Source organism: Spodoptera frugiperda, chromosome 15, assembly GCF_023101765.2.
Source record: "Spodoptera frugiperda isolate SF20-4 chromosome 15, AGI-APGP_CSIRO_Sfru_2.0, whole genome shotgun sequence".
Classification (NCBI taxonomy): domain Eukaryota; kingdom Metazoa; phylum Arthropoda; class Insecta; order Lepidoptera; family Noctuidae; genus Spodoptera; species Spodoptera frugiperda.
In genome coordinates, this window is record NC_064226.1 from 4,928,211 (window position 1) to 4,945,797 (window position 17,587).

At 34.7% G+C, this 17,587-nt stretch overlaps 1 protein-coding gene across 1 annotated transcript in view; it reads right to left on the reverse strand.

Moving 5' to 3' along the window:
• Positions 1-102: 102 nt before the first annotated feature.
• LOC118271812 (protein windpipe) overlaps positions 103-17,587 on the reverse strand; it is a 53,883-nt gene continuing 36,398 nt past the window's right edge. Inside the window, exon 3 of the mRNA XM_035588046.2 lies at positions 103-3,248. Coding sequence (XP_035443939.2) covers positions 1,133-3,229 — 2,097 coding nt within the window. The 5' untranslated portion in view covers positions 3,230-3,248 and the 3' untranslated portion in view covers positions 103-1,132. The remainder of the gene's footprint in view (positions 3,249-17,587) is intronic.

A 17,587-nucleotide genomic window follows, 5' to 3' on the forward strand; every position in this document is an offset into this window, starting at 1 on the left:
AATGAAAAATAGTGGTAGTTTAGTGAAACTCTTCTTATTTATAACGGTTTTTCATAGGATTTCATAGGAGCGGGATTTATACACATTGAAACAAAGGAAAAGTTGATTCAACCATTTATATCGTAAAATAGTTTCGAAATAAAAATACATTAAATTTATATTTGCTTACTGAACTATTTATTGTTCTGTTTTGTTCTTTTTTCTGGAAAACTTCAATGTTTTTTGTAAAAAAATGTTGATACGTTTAACAGTTAACTATTCATATTAACATAATTTAAATTAGGTCAGTAAAAGCATAAAGATACAAAGTAATTAATTTAAAAGCAGCATGTCTTAGTTACAAAATAAAATAATTCAAATATAAAAGATCTACGAAATATACACTAAACTAATTTGAATTAGTTATATACATACATTCATTGATTGAAAATAGTTCAAATACTTAAAATAAATGGTATCACATTCTTAAAATCTAAAATCAATAAAATTACTAAGGAACTTATGCTTAGCCAGACCATGAAATAATGAATCTCTCGACAGAAAATGAGACAATAACTAAACATAGCCAGTTGGACCTTACGTTGTTATACATAACTGTTTAGATATATACTCTCAGGGCAGAAGTAAGTACACAACCATTGAACATGTTACAATTCCAGTATTGTACCCCATCATACTATACGCGAAGATATCGCAGGATCAACGTACGGAACAGAAACAGAACACAATGTTTGTACAACAACATCTAGCGGCCGACACTCGCAACATCGTAGGACAGCTACGACATCGTACTCAAGTATTACTAACAAGACTTTTACAACTATCATGAACATGGCAACACTTTTTACACGTATAAAAATATTTTTATTACTTATTGCGCAATATATTTTTATAAATATATTATACCACTAACAAAGTTACGAATAAAGGCACTGTCGACTACAAACACACTTTGGCAGCAAAGGTTCTAAAACTTACACACGATCGAACGAATCGACTTCAATCCTTGACACTCGAGATTGGACCTAACTACACGCACAATAATCACAGAATTTCGCCAATAGTTAAACGTGTGTGCTGTTTGACACTAATTTACACGGAGTGTTATTGTCCTTTCAACTGAGACCGGATTTCAAGTGGTCGACTTGGGCGCGTCCGCCGGAGTAATGATGATGTCTCCAGCATTCGACCTACTTCTGGTGACTAGTACTGGCGTTTTGGGTTTAGGTGTCTCCGTCATCTTTATGCGCACTCGGCCCATGTCAGGCGAGTACACTGGAACGTATTCACGCGACGGTGACAAGAAATCTGAATCAGTGGTTTGGTCCCCATTTAGTAATGGCTGAGAGATATCGGAGTCCCCAGTGCCGTTTAGTTTGGGATTATCATCATCGTTAATTGGCACGAAAATGTCTTCACTTGACAATGAGTTGGTATCTTTTCTAGAATCAGGTGACGCTGGGTCTGAATCAAAAGAAGTTTCATGTTGCTGTGGAATATCGTCTACTAGATTGTTATCCCTTGAGCTGCTCTTATTCTGATTGGTATCCCTTGGACTGTCAGTTCTCGTGCCATTATTGTTACTATGATTCAAACCATTGCCGAGTTCTCCATTTTCGCTCTTCTTTTGAGGCGTCTCGTGTGTTGGGACTAGCTCGTATTTTCCATTGAGTTTTTTATCAACAGGAGCCTCTATACCTCCTGCTGGCTTGCCTAATAATGACTTGTTCATGTCCACCATTTCTTTTGATGCCTTTTCTACATCTCTCTTTTGCTGTCGTAAAAGCCTTCTGTCTCTTCGTTTCCTCATTTGACCTTTGATTATTGCAAAACCAATTAATCCCACTAATAAAATTACAATAATTGCTATACAAACATATGTGCCCGTCTTATGAGGAGCTGGGTTTTCATCCTCATCGCGTATTGGACCATAAACTTCAGATGCCTGAGTAACTCTGATTTGTTCAGACATTGTAGTATCACGTGGTGTCGAAGATGTTGGCTTTTCTGATGTAACTTCTGGAGGAGATGCTACATTCCAGTTAACACCACCTTGGTACACTGATGGAGGCTCAGGTGTTGGGAAGTCAGTACCCGTGATATTTTCATTATCGAAAAACCTATGTACAGGTTCTGGGTTCAAGTCTACATAAGGTTCTGTTGTTGTTTCTTCGTATCCATGACTTTCGTCAATACCGATGAGAATGTCACCAGACCCTTCTCCTGATCCTTCAATGGGATCATCAGTAGTGGGTTCGGTTTCGGCAGCTATAATTTCATCAGCTGCTAATAGATCTTTTTCGAGTTTTCGATTCATTTTAGGTTCCATAAATATGACCATAGTAGTATGTTCGTCGTTTCCGTCGCCAGAACCCTCGATTGTGTTGAAAGGTGATGGTGACGTGTTATGACCTACTTTCAAGAATTGTAACTGATCATCGTCCTCCACAACATCGTTTCCTTGAATAACACTGCCATCTTCTAGGTCGCTTTTTGCTACAAGCGGCATTGATTTTAGAGCAGTAGTTTCTTCTCCGATTTTAACAGCATCGATAGGTTGGTCACCCATCATCATGTCCAGCAAGTTATTTTCTGTTTTCGGAACTTTGCAGATGTCTTTCGTTTTCAGTTCTAGCCAGGATTTTCCCTCAAATTTCGTAGGTGAAGCACACTTGACATTGTCTATGTAAACATTTGCAATGAGCAAACGGTCGCGTGCCAATATGTTTTCACACGAACAATCCAGAGGGTTGCCCTCCAATTCTAAATGCTCCAGACCAGCTAAATGTCCCAGATCTGAAGGCACATCTTTCAATAGGTTGTTAGTTAAATCTAGTGAACTAACGCTTGAAGGTAAATAGACGAAGGAAAGCTTTTGTATTCTATTATTGGCCAGATTCAGATGCACTAATTTCTTGGCATTGTGGAAGAATTTATTAAGCGTCTGGATACCATTGGTGGAAAGATCCAGCGTGACAACTTCTGTAAGCCGGTCCAACTCGTGGTTTAGTTTCGTGATGTTGTTATGCGACAGATCGAGAATATTGATATTGTGATGTTTCTGGCGAAGGGTAAACTTGTACAATTCGGACAGGCTGCTGCAGGTGGCTCGGTGGAGGCCATCTCTAGTAGTGTTGCACACACATCCGTCGGGACATACGGCTGCTAAGGTCGGTGCAATCAGCACAGACAGCGCCAAGAAGCACGCCGATACTCGAAGCCACGTCATCTTGACTTGATCTCGGCACCTGGAAAGAATAGAAAGAAATAAATTACTAATTTGTCGTCATCACACTATAAGCCAGTCACTGATCACGTAATGGGATTATCCAATATGGAGAACAATCGTGCGGTAAATAACGTCCACATGTTTTATCGTTAATCTGTTCGTTGTCACATGGTTTTGAATTTCAGCCGCAAATGCACTGCAGCCTACGCGTGTTTTATAAATATTTATTAATACAATGCAAACAGCGCTGTACAAGGTGATATACGCAGAGGTGTAGCCGGTAGGTAGGACGCCTGGTCGGTCATCTTGCTATTATATAAATCACAACATCCCTGCTCGCAAACTGTCATCTAAATATAGGACAGAATAACATACGACGAAACGGTCCCCTGGTCTATTACAGTCTCCACCTCTCCAATTATTGCAACTGCAGTTAGACGGCAATTTGAATCTACGCGTTTCCTTTCATTGATAACGGTATCTGGACTACGTTTTAAACGTCTTTTATGCTTTAACTTGTGTACGCGTGTATTTTAGTAGCGGTCTACATCGTCCTATTGATTACGACTGTACATTTAGTTCCCACATTCCTGGATTTAATGTAGCCCTAGTTCGCAGAATGAGTTCGTATTGAAACGTTATGATTTATTATGATCGACCCTACGATCTTTAATTTAGCGTGCATATTGCATCGCTACACGTGTCAGTAATGCGCTGACTTGTTAGTCTTTGACCTGCCTTTATAAAAGTTTCAATTGTTTGAACTTACGTAGGTATGTTTGTACTAAATTGATTCCTGGTGTTTATATTGACAACCTTGTAGGTAAGTATTATTCAAAATTATAGTGCAGAATCATTTATCTTATAAAAACTGACTGGAGTATAACGTTAAAATATGTACGTATTTTATACCAATAATGAATATAACAAAAAAACTATTTAAAGAACATTTAATTTTAGAAATTTTAAATTTAGATTTTTCGTCATTGAATATAAATAGGGTATGTGTCTGGCAATTTGAAAATAAAATATGTTCTATTTATGATCGCGTAATAACATCCTCGGTGCACTTGGCCGAGGCAAGAAGTGGTTCAATGTTACCCTGGCAGGAAGCAGCCAGTTACCCATTTGTGCGAATGTGATGCCAAACGACGTTGCGGGGGCGTGTTGTGTGGACCCACCGACTCCCGGGCCCACGGGGACCAAATATTGCGCAATAGACCACGAATATTTTTAGCATTCGTGCGAATTGACTTTGATTGTATCCCAAGGTTGAATGCAGATTTAAGTAATGCATTAAATTTATTGTTCTGATAAGATAATGTTACAGCTTATTCCAACACTATATCAGAGATTTTTATGTACATCTACTTTTAAATATTTATTTATTAACCTTTCATAGTTGTTCCTACCTACTAGAAAGAGTCAAGAGTATATAAAAGAAACATAACAAGCACTAAATTAAAAACTGCTAATTAGTAAAATGCTAAAAGACCATTGTCACAACAATCATTAAAATTTTAAAGCCTCAAGTGTAAAGTAGGTAATACCAAAATACATTACGAGAACATTGACCTCCAAGAGTGAACCTTGAACATATGCATTAAGTAAGTAAAGTACTCGTACGAATAAATTGTCAAATTTAAATAATAAATTAATCTTGTCCTTTTTTCACTACCAACAGGAAACCATATTTATAACAAGGTTTTTTAATGCCAGACACAATAAATACAACTTATCAACAAAAACAGGATATTTTGATTTCATTTTTAAATATAAATATTAGATAATAATATTCAATCAATTCAAAAAACTTCTAATTTATATTGTTTTAAAAATAGAGAAACATTATCAAGGAAAACCACTCAGAATATAATATTAATGGGTTTGATTTCGATCTCAAAAATTCAAATACAAATTAGATTTCGTATCATATTACAAGATAAAATAAAGATGTGATCAGATATGATGATAAACTGTCTAATCTATTAAGTATTCACACAAATAATAATAAATCTGTAAACAGTAGTCCGGTCAAACTTAATGACTTAAATTCAAAGTCAAATGTCCTAAGATACTGCGAATAAAAACCAATCGAAAACAACCCAGGCTTATTCATAATCTAATAAGAGATTCAATAATAGAAATTAAAAAAATGAAACACTAAGGGCCTTTCACAATGTCCAGATAACCGCTATGTACTAGATACATTTAAATATCGAACGTTAATTGTATGAACTATCTGTCATATAAGTTTACCGGGTACTTATAATATAATGGTTGACGAAAGAGACACTAAGTACATTTTACACTTCATCACATCACGTCATCAAATGTAACCTGGCCAATTTCCCAAATAAAATTTCAGTAGCCATAAGGGCCAGGCATTAACACCAACAACATTGGGCTCGTAAACAAAATGACTCACTCATTGATCAGAACATGTTCGATACAAAAATTATGGAAATGACATAAAGGGTGGAACACAATGATGAAAGATCTGACTCACGAGCTCAAGGTTACAGACGCCAGACACACCGGGCGACCGTGGCTCTATATGTCACACGTCTATCAATGCAAAGGATACTGGAGAGATTAACAATAATAAAAAAAACCGCTCCAAGTGAGAACCAGATTATGCGCATTTATATCCGGCAGACTTTTATTCATAAGGCTGTGGGGTGACATTTATGGATATTTTAAAGTATTATTTAGCATTTGGAATATGTTGTCACTAGGCTTGTTGTTGTGAATTGTTCCGTTACAATTTTCGTGTTTCTATTGTAATTCATAAGCTGAACGGTATTTTTGATGAAAATCAAAAATTATGCCTACGTTAAGTCTATTTTTAAATTGACGCTCAGATACTTCTTTTAGTTTATGAAAATAGCATAACAGATCACGTGAGGTAGGCGGCCCTTGAAGGAGTTTGCCTTCAGAGAAATCCATCGTCTCTCGCGTGACTCAGAAATACAGAAATTATGTAAACAACTATCTTTAAAGTCGGCCCGGCATTGCTTTAAATGACCATACAACAACCAGTAACATGTTTAACCTTTAATGTTTTATGCAACAAGTACGCAGCTGTCGGGACCACGCACCGCAAGTGTGTACCGACCTAAATGCTAAAAGCTTCCGATGATCCCCGAACGCATCTTTTAAGTGTTGCCAATTTATTCACCGCTTATAAGTAACTTATTTTTATTGTTATTGCCTTGGCAAGTGCATTCAGAGATTTATCACGACCATTTTATGCAAAAGTGAGAAGTGACTTCGTGTTTCAATAAACCTTGGTAGTCACATGCGTATATGGAGAGTAAATACGATATATTCTTTCGTGGAAACTACGTTTTAAACGAGTAAATATTTCACACTTATTTACTGCTTGATTGGTTGCAAACATAACATTAAATTTCTGCTTAAATATGTGTATTTTTGGCAGCAAAATTATTAAAAGGAGACCGCTAAAATGTATTCAACCTGCTTTCTTTAAACGCGGAAGACTTCAATTCGCATTGATGTACGAAACCGTTGGACCGTATGATTGGACATGACATCTCCCTACCAGAAACAGGATCACTAATAAAGCTACCAATGCCAGACACATAACCAAATTCGGTGACAGACATACATATACTTTCACGGAGAAACCATCAATCATTCTTTTATAGGACAATGCAACCAGTGCCTTTTAAGACAATTGTTTTATCATACGACCCTGTGAATAATGGCATATTCAACATTGAAATCTTGAAAATATAGGTACTTATTGTTTACTTTATAGGCTTGATTTATTGAAATGTTTTCTCAACAGTTTATTCATACATATATGTAAACAGTGAGTGGCATTATAGTTCAGTTCTTCCCTACTTGGAAATCTGTACCCTTAGTACGAGTTTGAGTTACGCGATCGGCTCTGATTGGTTCGTTCCTTCGTAGCGGCCAATCGGAGAGCCGAACGGGCCCTCGTTTCGTTTTTGTACTAAGTCCTCTGTTGCGTTATTTTGTGAACTTTTGATCTAGTTACAATGTTAATGGGAGACTGGTTTCATGTCACAATGGTTAATTTGATTGTGGTTAAAATGTCTGGTAGTAGATCAGCCAGACATTTTGTTGTGGTTTGATGTTCTAAGATAAATTCCTGGCTTTTACGAAGCATTCATTAATAATGATTCTGAAATTGCGTTAGATATTTCTCTCACTCCCAATCATAATGGACTTATAATTTAATTAGAGACTTGTGATGTATAATATCTCTGATTACTGAAGTATTCTCATAATAGACGAGCATTATTTAAATCTCATCGAAAAGCCATTTTAAAACGTGACAAAATGCACTCGTTTCGTTACATGACTGCATAAATTCTGTAATCCCAGTCCAGTACAGCGTCTAACCAGTAAAATAAATTGGAAAACTTTACTGAGCCCGTTCTAACTGTTAAATACCTGTGCTAGAGGGAATATACAAAGCCTAGAGGTATTTATTTGACTTGAAGTCGTAGTCCAAACTGTTAATGTCTTGGGAACTTCGTTATTCAGTCTGTTTATGAAGTCTTTTGTATTATTTTATTATGAAGGTTTTGATTTACTATTGTTTTGAGAAGATGGGGAAGATGTACTTCATATCTTGATTTAGGTTTAAAGTATTATTTATTTAATATGAGTCGTGTAATGTTCACCAGTTATGTTACTTTTCCCATTTTTCGAGGGCTTACTGTCGCACTCAGACAGATTTGATGATTAATTAAACTATTTCTTAGTAGAGATTTTATATCGAAAACAATTGCTAAGGACTGGGTTAAGTAATCATTAATTGACTCTGAGTACGGTAGGTAGTACGAAACATCTAGGTATTTCTATACTTCATACTTTAGTTATTTCTATACTTTATACTATAGTTATTTCTATACTTTATACATTTGTGTAGTGCAATAACACATTTTTGAAAGTTAAACTTTGCCCAATTCCTATAGTGAACTCATGACCTCTTGATAGAAGACTGGTGACCACTAGATAAATGGGCACCATAAGAATATGAAACAATACCTTTTCGGCATAGCTACTACACAATAGAAACTGACTGATAAGATATCAATAATGGAATTGCATTCTCCAAAAGAAAGCCTCTCAGATGTATCCACAGATATTATACTGCATGTTAAATGATTGTTAAACGTCAAAATACTAATAAATCATGCAGATTTCAACCATTTGTTATGTCCACTCACATCCTCATACCTTTCCCACGTCACGTCAGCTAAGGATGATTTTCCAGTGAGCTGGAGAAAATATAGCTAAGGAAATATTGTGTGGGATTGAGTTTCTTGGTATTGTAAAATAGCCTTTATTATTTTGATAAGTCTTAGTTATGTAGTACTGCGAAAAGAGAGAACCTACTTTATTAGTATTGTTACTTAAATACCGGAACATTAAAAACAAAGTCAATGATCCCACGACTTACTGATAACTTTTAACGTTATTAATATTTATATAAACTTAAATACATATCCAGATAAACAAAAAATCCGAATAGGTATTGAATGACAAAAACAGTACCTTAGTATAAGTTTGCTTTACGTTTAAAGTAATTGAAACGAGAGCGCGTTCGGCGCTCTGATTGGCTAGCACGAATAAACCAACCAATGAATCAAACTCGCACTAAGGGTGCAGATCCCCAAAAAAGTTATTCTAAATAACTAAATTCACTTTCATAAGACATACAAAAAAGTTTCACAACGCTCGAAACTTCTCCTACATAGTGAGGGCGTTTCACAAACACACATAAACTCGTAGTTAACAATTTAGTACATTACACAATATTTTTTTCCTTTTAAACAATCACTAGTTACCCAGTCACTACGCCGTCCAGTCAAAGATCTTGAAGTCATGTGTAATGAGCTCCCACAGATGATAGATAGCCTATTTAGTCTGAAACTGTAATTAATTAGACACATCTATTCACTGACTGGCGCCTGTATTTTAATTACCTATCACGGATCAGATAGCATACCGTTTAAACATGGTGCTGATTATCTATCTATTGGTGTTAAAATGGCTGATTACTGTAGCCTTAGTATGAGTTTGCTTTACGTTTTAACTTTAAAGTAATCGAAACGAGAGCGCGTTCGGCGCGTACTCGTACTCGTACTCCCTCTAACTAACTCGTACTAGGGGTACTGATTATGACTTAAATTCTTCGTCATTCATTCTGGTCATTGACGCCAAGTTATAATTTGTGGGATAAGAGATAACAAAAATATTTTTAACTGAATTTCCATCTTAAAATTATAGTTTTAAACACTGAACTCAAGACTGGCTGAACAGTATTTGATGATCATTGAAATTCGAGGAAGGAAATTGCAGAAAAATATACAGATCAACCTCCATTCGTTTCATACAATATAAAAAAAACCGAGATACCATTAATTATTCCAATTACAACTAAGAACATTATAAAGTTTCCGAAATAACTAATTTCGGAAACTTTTGGAAAATTTTGGATACTACTCAGTAAATAAATGTTTGTAGTACAAAACAAACCTTCAACAAAAAGCAGCCTATCTTAGCATGCACTACACCAACAGCTTTACGTGCAAATAGCGAGTATTAGCCGAGAACTGAACCTGACACCGTCTGCCCACTCGACTGCGAACATGGGAAAACTGGATTCAAGTATAGAGCCTACATACAACTGCATACAGTTGTTGAAGTCAAATAACATATGCAATGGTACACAAACATTAAGAATATGGCGAAATTTTTACACACAGAAACTGGTAATGTGGAGTAAGAAACTGGGTTTCATAATAATTGTGTTTTTTGTATATTTTCACATGTTATAAGTACCTACAATGCGAGTATTTTTGTTACGTCGTGCGTTATATTCTTCGGAGAAGTGGATATTAAAATAAATAAATATATTGCACTGAATAATTCATATTAAAATAAATAAATAAATTGTACCTACTGAATATTTTTTTTGTTTGTTTCTACGTTTATAATATGAGTCGCATTGTAAACTAAGGTATACTTGGCATATTTTATTTAAGTTTTCTGAAAACCTCACAATATTATTACTTTTGAATTGAATTTGCTTTAAGTTGAACGAGAACGAAACGAGACCGCGTTTGGAGCTCTGATTGGCCGGGCTAAATGAACCAACCAATCAGAGCGCCGAACGCGGAACGTAAAACAAACTCATACTAAGGGTACAGTTATATTTTCCTTAGTGCAAATTTTAACTTCTTACACCCCAATTACTTTTATTTAACTAAAGTATAAGCATGTTACATTTTATGACACACACTTTATATTATTGCAGTATGTGCTCCGAATGTGCAATACAGGTTTAAAGCAGGCCAGTATGAATAGGTACGTGAAAATTACGGTAGATTGCATTAAGTCTTATCCTGTAGATACTATCACTGACATCTACTTTAATAAAATATTTCTTAAAGTTTAACTTTAAAGATTGTAATTGTTACACAGATTTAAGGACGTTTCAAGATCGAATTGACAGTTTAACAGTCGAAAAATATTAAAAAATATTTTTTAAAGTTTATTAAAGTAACAATGAGTACAGATTTAAGGACGTTCCAACAACGAATTGACAGCAAATACAAACATAATAAACAACTTATAAAAATGCATCTAGCTAGATACTATTTATATTTTTAGAGTCAGAAACACACGAAGTTTCTTCTAAAACAATCTTCACCAACATCATTAAATATCTCCAATAATTCTATAGCAGTTCTCAAACATACACAAAAGCACACAAACGAAGCAGACAAAATTATCGGTACCACTTTATCACGATGTACAGATCTCAGTTGTATTCCTAACACGTTACCCGCTGATTATCTCACCTTCACCTATAAATATTTAGTTTTTATGCACTTGAACCTCAAGATGTATTTACGTTAGTTACAACTCCATACATTAGACCGGCGCGTGGGCCGAACCAATAAATCCTAAGATAAATGTACCGACGCAATAGTATCCCGCGTTTCCCTACCATTACTGTAAGCATTCGAGGAAATAGATCGTATACTGGACTGAGATCTGCGAGAATCTATTGACGTATGCAGCAACAGATATGTTCATTAAATTCCGTTCGTAAAATAAACGAAATTTATTCAAAAGTAATGTTATATATTTATGAGTATTCCAATTAGTCGAATAAGTACAATATTAAGATAAAATCGTCAGAAATAATTTATCGATTTCAGTTTTATTATCTGCTAAAAGTGCACGAGATTTTGCGGTGCATACAAAGAAATGCGAATAACGGCAAAATGTCTGCAGGCCTGATATTAAAACCCGTCACAGCTCTAACTAGGGCGCCTCATGTTTTCGCAATCCGAGTATGTATCACAATAGGTCGCGGGCACATTTTTCAGCCACGTATTGACTTCTTCATTCATCAGGCCCAGTTTGTAAATACCGCCTTCGAAACAATGCTGTTTGAAAAGTTCTGTGAACCTCAAAGAAATGAAGTATTGAAATCTTTGCAAACACGATCGGATTTTACTGTCTGACTAACGTGTAAGATCATGGCATTGTGTTTAAGTAAATAACTACTTCTATTAAAGTAAACTTTATGAAAAACAGCCTCTATACCTTAAAGAGAGGACATTGAATGAATTTTTCCCCGTAAAAAAGAAACTACCTTACCTTGCTACCTTAATCTAAACTAACTAAGACTTCCAATTCTAACCAATTTTCACAAAATATATTCTCAAATACCTATTAAATCTAAATACTAAACACAAATCGGAATGCAATAATCCCTTAAGATTTCTTTGAAGTAATAAAACACTCAATCGAATCGCGACTTTCCCGTATTAATGTCAACGGTTTTATGCGTCCGCGCACGCTGTCGTAAAAGCCCAAGTGCACCAGGATTGGCTCACACTCGATATCGAAGCTGTATCATTACGAGAAATAGCCATTTGCAATTCATAACTTCGTTAACTAGCAAAGTTCATGGATTATACTGTTTTGGTTTGGTTAAATTTCTAATTAGAATTATTTATGTGAAAGTATGTTTGTTTATCACACACAAACAATTAAACGCAAATCAATTAATTTTTGTTTCTTAATAGAAGTGTCTTGTATGCACCTATAGATATAAGCGCAAAATAAACTACAGTCATGGTTAATGACAACTTTGTCCCCGATGCCTTATCAAGTTTTTATGTAACTTACACTTACACACTTACCGCGAATAGAGACGTAAATGTTCAAAAGATATCAATCACAACAAAAGATTGTGACCAACCACTTATTGATACATCAACTTCCTACAATTTCACCATTGAACCACCGAGCCTAAACCAGGAACTGACAGCCGTGAAAGCCAATCCATTTACCGACCAACTATAGTTACTGAACGATCAACTTTCATAAAAGCCCTTTCAGTATAATCTCATAATGTCACGTACCCAGGTAATCAGTTATGTAATAAATATTAATTTACATAAAACCATCGAGCCGGTAATAAAATATTAAATGATGTAAGTAAAATAAACTTGCTTTGCGTGGCTTGTTCATAAACGCTTCAGCTAGTTTCATTTAGCTGATTGTAGTTTATGATTGCTTTAGTAATTATAAAAGGTGTCTAATAGAATAAGCTGACTATAACGTCATTCATTACCCGAAGGGACATTTAGTATTTGCTTTCACTAGGTATGTTAACAATAATTATGAGCTTCTAGCTAAACAAGAAGCAAAAATCATTTACGATTTAGTTCGATCACCTAAAAATGTACCCGCCACGCAATCCGCATCTAAATGCAGAAAATCTCGTGGCAAAAATATAAAATAAATAAGCGGTGCAAAAATAGTCGGCGATTTATTCAAGACAAACAATTTTCACCTCTGCGTAGGTGTTAGTTATGTCCTTTAAATCCTCTGGCGTTCACAAGCACCACGTAGGTAGTGTGAAGTTTCACAGAAAATTACAATGTTTTCAATAAACATACCAAGTTTCTAGTAGACACTACAGCTACGGTGAATGCTCGCCATAAAATGCAATACAAAATCACTATAAACGACCACAAACACTTTCTAGAAGACGAAGATAAACAGCATGGCACTGAACATGAAATTATTGAAGATATTAAAACACAAGAAGGTGACGTAATTGATTCACTTCACTGAGCTACGTACACTGTTCAAACACTACTCATTACTAACAATCACATCCACGTTGGAGTTCTCATTGCATTTGAATAGAAAACTCACATTTTATTTACGGTACAAGGTGAGGTAGACAATATTCCCTCTGGACACTCGCCAAGTAAAGAAATGTACAATTTTCTCAAAGCTAATTGTCAAGCCACGTGCACCGGCGTCGGACGATCAGCGCTCTTTGCCCGATTACCTAGTTACTGCATAAGTTTGTTTAATTGTTACTTTTTAATGGGATTTTAATGATTCAGAGTCATTGAGTGGCATTAGCAACTGAATTAGGTCATTAACTAATTTTCTTGGTTTTGCTAGATCTAGATCGTTACCAAATTGGCTAGATAATTCAATAGCATTGTTTTTTTCTATGACAGTTAATTCCTTTAACGACAAGTCGTGTCAACCCGTGGACTTCGTTCGCATTTATTTTAGAATAATATCACACAATGAATCCCTACGATACACAATCAATGATTATTGGATTAATAGTAACCTGTAGATGTAACGATTTAATTAAACAGCTGTTCCTTCATTGTTCTTTCTTGACAATTATTCTTTTGATCATTACGTTAAAGTGGGTCAATACATTTATTTCTAGCAAGATTTTGCTATGACATGCGTTATCAATAAATCAAATTAAGGTCGATCCAGTAATTGTATGACGTGGCTATTAATAGCTCTATCAATGTACAGCCGAAGACATTGACCCCGATTGAATTATCTCGTTACAACCTGTACACAATACAGATCCTGTAAGCATCGATGTAAATTAATGAATTCCATTTTGAGTATTGGGGACATGATGATTACGATATCTTTGATAAAGTATACATGTAATACATATATGCACTTTTTGAACCGGTCTATTGAATTGAAATCAATAACCAACAATCTCTGGATTAATACAAGAATTAGACAGAAACTCTATACCACTACCTACCTAATGTTAAAACTCGATTTTAATATAAAGATTTTGGATTGATATTTTTGTTATTGTAAAAAAAGTTTACTCAAATTACACATGATATAAACTACGCTTGAAGCAAAAATGAAAACATTATAGCCACCGACGCATGAGTGTGCACGCAGAAATTATCATTAAATCGAATGTCTCCGGAAATTACCGACAACACCCGAGTCCCAAGCCACTAATGACGAGAATAAACTCCTACTCCATAATCTTCATAAAGTTGTATCTAGTAATGAAAATTGACCGCGAAGAGAGGTGTAAAGCGGTGATTAAGATCAATTTATTCCAAACCACTTTCTTCTATTAAAGGATCGTTTAAAATATTTAAAAAACTGTTATAGGAATTTTCTTTTTCACTTGTTGATATAGTAAAACATTCTCATTGTACGAAAGATGCCAAAACAAACGATTTTATTAGTGTTCAAGAAAATCTATGGTTGTTTACGAATATGAGCAGCTCATTTTTATTTTGTTTGTTTGAAGATGTTTCATTTTGTAATGAAATAAATTAATTTTACTACCAAGCAAGAACTTCATTCATTATAATAGAACACTTTCATGTGTAACGGTGTTTACTATAACAAAAACACCCTAAAAAATCTACAGTATTGCTCCAAATACGTATTCCTGATACATTTTCTCTCTAGTGCTAAGTAAAGTTATAAATCGTCGTCAATTTGCAAACATACTGTACACAAACTGATTGAGTGCCACTTCATCAACGAGACTAGTGCAGACTTTGCGATCGTAGTGCGAATTCTCTGCCATCAATCTCTCATGTTTACACGCGAATTAAGAGAGTAACGTTCACATGCCCCATTTGATCTTCATAATACACTTCTCAGCAAATAACCAAATCATTTTGTCTCTTAAACGAGCGAAAATACGTTCTAATTTCGTTTTTACAAATTTCTAGAAGGGTCATAAAAGGTGGCGAGTTTCCAATCGTCATTGAATGTCATTTGTCTTATCGATAATTTTACGGGGCACCTCTAGAACTGTCAAATTTAAACGAGGGTGTATTTTTTTAGGTAAATCACGCATTCATTGTATGAGCCAAAATTAACCAAACATGCTGTAAAATATTGAAATAAGCAGGGACTGTTTTTATAATACAAAACTATTAGCGTCATTCATACGTCAACTGGTGTGCTGTTGATTCACTGGCTGTCAATTCTTACAATATACAATCGAATTGCTACCATCTACGTATTGCATTTTTTTACTTATCTTTATTAGCATTTAGGTCAATATTCTTCTAACATATTATATGTATACTTTGATACCATGAATAAGATGCATTTTTAAAATAGTGTGCCACACAAAATCTACACTTTTCTTACAAAGATACTCGAACGTAATGTTTATTTTTGAATGAAACGTCACATCACAAATGTGCTTCTTATATTGAGATTAGTATATTTTATATATTATTCATAGAGATAAACGGTACTGGGGCACGTCGGCGCCCGTCAGGATGTACGTAAACACGGCTCTTAGCAAACCAAACTCATATTATCGGAATTGCTAAACTTTTTTTTACTGTTACATGATACGACGAAAACAGGACAGTGATTCAATAGAGGTCAAGTATGGAGTGAAGGTAATGGATTACTGACGAATATATTTTGGGAAAAGATTTGTCTATTTTGCAGAAATCGTATGAAGAAAGTAAACATGCCTATTCTAGGTAAGAAATGGAAGCGTTGTGTGTCTGGGTACTAGTATTTTTATACAATAAATATTAATTTAATTAAAGTTGAAGCCGATAAAGCAGCACGGATCACCTGATGGTAATCAATCGCCGCCGCCCATGGACACCCGAAACGCCAGAGGGGTTACAAGTGCGTTGCCGCCCTTTTGGGGGATTAGGAATTTGAATGGCTGAGTAAGAGGTTGAGTGCGGCCTTACACAAGGCAACACAATGAAATAATTCTAACTAATTAACCCTTAGTATGCCGGAAACGCAGATCTACGCAAAACACGATGTATTTTCTATTGTGTCTCATAATATTCTAGCAAACTAAAGGTTTGCGTATATTAAGTATGCTTTATTCTCTGTGAATATTAATATCATAAATTAAAATTAAATAAACATAAACACGTACTTCCACAAAAAATACGTACGTCACACGTACTCTAAGTTCAAGGCAATAAATGTATTTTTTGTATTATACCTTAACTGACTTAATCTTTGATACTTCAATAAACCTCAGCGAACAACATAACTAATTAATAAACTTACAAAAAAAAACTAAACGAACTATGACATGAAACAAATAAGGATTAAAAACATCGATGCTTTATCGATATCGATGTCTTTGCCCAACACTATTTAACTGTCACAATTTGACATTTGAAACCTTGGCTTATTATTTTTGTTTTTTTGTCAAATTATAAGTTCCTCTGGATTATAAACAATTATAGGTATTACAATGCCTATACAAGAAACATCTGACATATAAAATAGGTAAAAAAAAAACTTCATCGTACGATTTAAATGACCTACACGACCATCAACTTTATAATAAGATAATAGTTTTACTTAATAAAAAAAACTTGAACTTGACTTAAGATAACTGATTGAATAAACAATTCAGGTATTTTTTTCATTCGATAAGGTTTCGATAAATTAAATTTAAATTGTGCACACACCACACATAGGTACCGCCCCCTGTATATTATCACACTCTTTAAGATAAAAAAAGAAATATGTAAATTGAAATTGGACAGAAGTACCAATGATTAAACTTTTATTTCTAATTCGGAGTAAGTAAGTATTCCTTAACATAACTCTCACTCTTTTCCTAGCTAGCTACCAATAAATTGCGATAACAAGCATAATAGATTACGGTCTAGAATAATCCCACAGGCACGCAAGCGAAACTAGGGTTCCCAACTATACTGTTAAAAACAGTATTATACTGTTTTTCACTAAATTATACTTTTTACTGTTGAACAATAATAAAGTATACAAAATACTGTTTTCAAAATGCTTAACACTACACAGTGTTAAATGTTAGACGCTCACACATATTTAAAAAAAAAAAAAAAATACTGTTAATTTTTCTAAAATACTGTTTACTTTCCTTCTCAGACCTAAATATACTTTATTTCTTGTAAAAAAAGTTGGCAACCCTAAGCGAAACTGCTAGTTTTGTTGCAATATAAAGAACTTTCTAGAAAACAAGAAGAA